The 5,123-nt window shown below is 54.2% G+C and overlaps 1 protein-coding gene across 1 annotated transcript; it reads left to right on the forward strand.

The window, feature by feature from the left end:
- The first annotated feature begins 501 nt into the window (after nt 1-501).
- Nucleotides 502-2,797, forward strand: LOC129146401 (popy class I histocompatibility antigen, alpha chain E-like). Its single transcript, XM_054698488.1, has 3 exons — nt 502-750; nt 872-989; nt 2,126-2,797. Exons 1-3 carry the CDS (start codon nt 609-611, stop codon nt 2,139-2,141), a joined length of 276 nt encoding a protein of 91 aa, XP_054554463.1. The 5' UTR covers nt 502-608; the 3' UTR covers nt 2,142-2,797.
- The last annotated feature ends 2,326 nt before the right edge of the window (nt 2,798-5,123 follow it).

Raw genomic sequence — 5,123 nt, forward strand, 5'->3', positions numbered from 1 at the left:
TTTCCCCACTGGTTGCAGCTTCCCTCCCCCCGAATGAAAACAAGCTGGCAATCACCCATCTCTATGCTGACACCTTCCCCTTCCCTTAAGATGGATGAGTTGACTCCCATAGGCCTCTGTAAAAACCCCTCTCCTTCCAGATCTCTGTGCTGACACTTCCCCCATCCCCTTAATGAAAACCAGCTGGCACTCATCCATCTCACTGTTGAGCTGGCGCCCACTTGTCTCCGTGTGGACCCCGTCCCCCTCCCCTTTGTGAGCCCCTACCTATCTCCTAGTATAAATACCCCTGCCCACTGCCAAAGAGCAGGACGGTGGTCTTTTGGACATGAGTCTGCCGCCCTCCTCTTTTGTCGACAAATAAAACTGCTTTCCTTTTCCTCAAACTCGGTTTCCTTTTATTGGCTGAGGGAAACTGAGGCCGGCGTTCAGTAACAGAAACTCAAAGTGAGTTTTCTGATTTACCACCTCAGATCCCCCAAAGACACGCATGACCCCACCACCCCACCTCTGAGTATGAGGTCACCCTGCGGTGCTGGGCCCTGGACTTCTACCCTGCGGACATCACCCTGACCTGGCAGCAAGATGGGGAGGACCTGACCCAGGAGATGGAGCTGGTGGAGACCAGGCCAGGGGAAGATGGAACCTTCCAGAAGTGGGCGGCTGTGGTGGTGCCTTCTGGAGAAGAGGAGAGATACATGTGTCACGAGCAGCATGAAGGCCTGCTGGAGCCCCAAGTCCTGAGATGGGGTAAGGAGGAGGATGTGAGCACTGAGGGCTATTCCAGGGCCATCAGGAGCCCTTCTGTAGACCTTTCAGAGGGTCAGGATAAGGTCTGGGGCTCAGGGTATGATCTTCCCTTCCCTACCAGTGCCCCCTCCTCAGTCCTCCATCCCTACCATGGACATCATTGCTGGCCTGGTTCTCCCTGAAGCTGTGCTCACTGGAGCTGCGGTGGCTGCAGCTGTGATGTGGAGGAAGAAACTCAGGTAGGGAAGGGAGTGGGGGATCTTGTCCTCTGGGGGCTTTCATGTCCGAGGGAGAACTTGTCCTGCCTGGTTAATGGGAAGTACCTTCCACACGTGTGTGTTGCCCAGAGGGCATTTGTTCCAGTTCCCCCTCTCCTCCTTTCTTCATTTTTCCCAGTCCTGACCTGGGTCTTTAGTCCCAGTTCTGGAAACAGCGGGTTGAACACAGTGCTGTGAAGCTGTCCACAGCCTTAGCGCAGGTTTGATTCCCGGCCAGCCAGGGAGAATCCCACATGGCGAGGCAGATCTCTCCTGTCTCACCCACTGTTCCCTTTAGCAGTGCTTTCAGTCTGTCTGCTTGTTCTGCTTCCTGCTCTGTCTCTGGTGAATCCTGTTACCCTCTGGTAACTCTGGCCTGTATTTCAGCTCTTATATAAATAAAAAAATTTAAAAAAATGAAGATGATGAGGCTCCTGCTGTTCACACCCTGGACAGCACCTGGTATTGTGCAGAGTTTGCATTTTCAGTCTCTCCTAGCTGTGAAGGTGTCACTGTTCTTAACTGTGATGTTGAGAATTTGTTCATATTTTTATTTTTCTATGACTACAGTTGCTGTTTGTATGGAAGTTTTGTACATTTTTACAGTTGAAGTGCCGTTCATTTATTACACACTATTTTTGTCCTTATTAAAATTGGGTTATTTCTTTCTGAAGCAGTGTTGGGAGAGACCTCATGCAGCAAGCAGAAGGGCCTTAACCTGAGTTGCAAAGGCATGTGAAAACACATGCGTTTTGGAGAAAAACTTCAGAACTGGACCTGGTGTTGAGTGCCCGGAATGTGATCTGCGTGGAGTCAGGCCTCTCATCTCCACAGTCTTAGAATAACAAGAAATAATGAGTGAAATTCCCATGCTCTAGCTAGGGGGCAATAAGATTATACTGTGTGAGATCTAACCACCTGGCACGCTACTGTCTGAAATAGATAATAGTAAGAAAGCAGAATAATCAATCATATACACTGTTATTATGTGGTATGCTTTGATGTTACACTTGCTGCACTTAAAGTAGTATATAAAAGAGCATTAAGAAAATAAATATTCACTGCATGCTGGACATGACAGTCCCCCATGTCTGATTTCCTTCACCGTCACATCCCAGGTCCAGGACTCACTAGAAGTCCACAAAGCAGCTTCTGAGCAGGACTGAAAAAGCATTGGACCTAAAGAAGAGGAGGAGGATTAGAAATATCTCATGGTTGGTTTGAGGTATAAGGAGCTGGGCAGGACCCCGCCCCTCACCCTGGCTCCTAGGATGTGGTGGCATCTTCATCCCTGACAGCTCCCTCCCCCACACCCCAAGGTTCATCTCCTTTGGAGTCACCTGTATATGTACATATATGTATACGTGTAATCCCAGCTGCTTCTTGATTTGTCACCTTTCTGGGGCATATAGGTTGTTCCCATAGCTTGGCTACTGTAAATAGTGCTGCAGTGGTGACAGGAGTGCAGGTCCCTTCACAGGAAAGTATTTATCCTCTGTGAGTAGATCCTCAGTGTAGAATTGCTGGGTCCAATGGCAGAACCACATTCACTCTTTTAAAAAACCTCAATCCTGTTTCCATAAGGGCTGGCTCAGTCTATATCCAAACACAATGCAGGACTGTCCTCTTTTTTCCACATCCTTGCCAGCACTTGAGTTTCTGGTCTCTTGGATACATTCCATTCTCACAGGTGTGAAGGTTTAAACCAGGGGATTATAAAGGCACAAAATGTGGGCAAAAAGAAATCCTGTAACACTCAGACCAACACAAGGCTGTCTCTCACTGTGAAAGAAAGAAAATAATAATGAAGAAATTCAGGTGAATGACCTGAGTGTTAACATTATCAATGGTCCACTGTATTCTCAAGATGTCCTCCTGAAAGCATCCCCATCACCTAGTCCCAGCCTCTCTGCCTCAACCCCCACCCCCACTGCAGGCCTCCAGGGTCTCACCTATAGGGCCTGAGATACACTTCAGAGCACTGGGACTGTGGCTGCCTGGGGAGAACACAACAAAACTTGGTCAGAGATGAGACCACAGGAGGAACTGATGAGAGTGACTCCCCCATGGGCTCCATCTACACTGTCCCCAGGGGCTCAGGAATCAAACCCTTGACCACACTTACTTGCAGCCTGAGTGTAGCTTCCTCCTTTCCTCCTGTAGGAAGAAGCATCATGTGAGACCAAGGAGGAGTCAGGTCAGAGCCTAAAGGAATAACCTGCCCCCAAGGCTGCTCCCGTCCTGCTCTGCCCGACCTTCCCCCTCCCCCTCGCGCCGGGGAGCTGAGCCGCGGGCCCGCCGGGTCCAGGCGCAGGTCCCCGCCCAGGGCGCGTCCCCGGCGCCATCGTGGGGAGCGGGTCGTGCCCGCGGGGGAGGCGCCGTCGGGCCCCGCGGCGCAGCCCAGAGTCTCTTGGATCGTGGGAGACCCTGAGCCCCGGCCCTGAGGTCAGTCCCCTGGTCACCCCATCCGCACCCCTACCTCCAGCGCAGAAAAAATGTAAACTTAAAATCTCGCGGGTGAAAGTCCCGCGGGCTCTTCCCTGGTCGAGGGGCCTGGCAGGGGCCACGGCCTCGGGGGTCACGGGACCCCGAGACTCGGGGCGGGGGGTGGGGGCCGGAGCGGTGACTCGCCCCGGCCCGCGCTGCTCCCCGGCCCGGCTCTGGGCGGCGGGGGCGGCGCGGGCCTCCAGGAGCGCTTGGAGCCTCCGCGCCGAGTGTCTGCGGAGCCGCGTCTCCTCGCCCGACCTCCCCGCCCCGCCCGCCCGCCCAGGGGCCCGCGGCTCCGCGCTCTGGCCGGGGAGTCGCTGTCGAACCCCGAACTGCGTGTCGTCCACGTAGCCCCCCGCGATATACCGGGGCTCCCCGAGGCGGGGCGGGACATCACCGTTTCTAAAAGCCTCAGAGAGGGGGAGCCGGGCGGAGGGGTGAAAGCCGGGCGGACCCTCCTCCAGGGGCAGGTCCTGAGTCCCGGGGAGATGGTGCAGGGGAGAAAGTGTCCAGGAGGGAGGGAGCTCCAGAGACTGAACATGGGCAGCGGGTCCAGAAGGGGCAAGACTCAGGGGACAAAAGGAGGAGGCAGGTGGGGGGACAGAAAGGGACCAGGACTGAGGGGCGCCACGGGGGTGACAGAGGGGCCTAAGGCAGCAGCTTCCTCTGCAGAAGCCTTTTCCCTCCACCCTGCACTCACCAGCCCAGGTGTCTGTCTGGGCCAGAGCCCTGGAGAGAAGCAGCAGGAGGAGGGTTGGGGGCCCCATGACCAGCACTGCTGGGGTCTGGGGAGCTTCTGACTCCAGGCTGGTGGGTGGAGACTTACCTGGGCAGGCAGTGATGCTGACTGGTTCTCTGGGAGCCTCCAGGCACTGGGGACTGAGAACTGGGGAGGAGTCACAAGTGTCCAGGGCCCAGCACAGGTGGTGGAGACAGAAGTGAGGCTAAGGGGGCAGTGGGGTGTCCCCAACAGTAACCTTCCTGCCCTAGACACAGCCCTGGGGCCTGGAACTATGAGAATCAGACTAGGGCCCTGGGGCTTTGCTCTGGCCCCTCCTCTCCTCACCCAAAGCTTCCTCACCCTGTCTCCATGACCCAGGCACTGGGTCTGCGATTCTCAGTCATTTTCCTTCCCGGATCCGTGTCCAGTCTTACAAATTAGGGAGGACGCTAAGTATAATCTTGTTTAGGAGGTATTGCTCCCCATATTTACCACACTGGAATAAAGCTGTTTTTAATCATGTAGCTGTTTCATTTAGAATAATAGCAATAACAGACAGTGTTCTTAAGAAAAATAACTTGGGCCTCCCGGGTGGCGCAGCGGTTGAGCGCTGGCTTGTGAAGCTGCCGGTAGCCTCTGCAGTGCCGGTTCGGTTCGATCCCCAGCCGCTGGAAGAGGGTCCCACATGGCACGCAGACCTCTCCTGCCACCCGCTGCTCCCCTGAGCAGCGTACTTTGTCTCTCTGCCTGTTCTACTCTCCTACTCTCCACTCTGGCCCTGGTGAATTCTCTCACTCTCCGGTACCTCTGACTGTACCCAGTGCTTGTATAAATAAATAAATAAATCTTAAAAAAAAAAAAAGAAAAATAACTTACTTCTGAAAATAATCATGGCAATAAGAAAAGTG

This window comes from Talpa occidentalis, unplaced genomic scaffold (genome assembly GCF_014898055.3).
Source record: "Talpa occidentalis isolate TD23 unplaced genomic scaffold, MPIMG_talOcc4v2.1 talOcc4.2, whole genome shotgun sequence".
NCBI lineage: Eukaryota > Metazoa > Chordata > Mammalia > Eulipotyphla > Talpidae > Talpa > Talpa occidentalis.

What these genes read in the sequence shown, in the direction of transcription:
- LOC129146401 (XM_054698488.1), top strand. Translation starts at nt 609, where the DNA reads ATGGAGCTGGTGGAGACCAGGCCAGGGGAAGATGGAACCTTCCAGAAG. An exon ending in GCCCCAAGTCCTGAGATGGG is followed by an intron (nt 751 to 871) that starts GTAAGGAGGAGG and finishes CTTCCCTACCAG; the next exon opens with TGCCCCCTCCTCAGTCCTCC.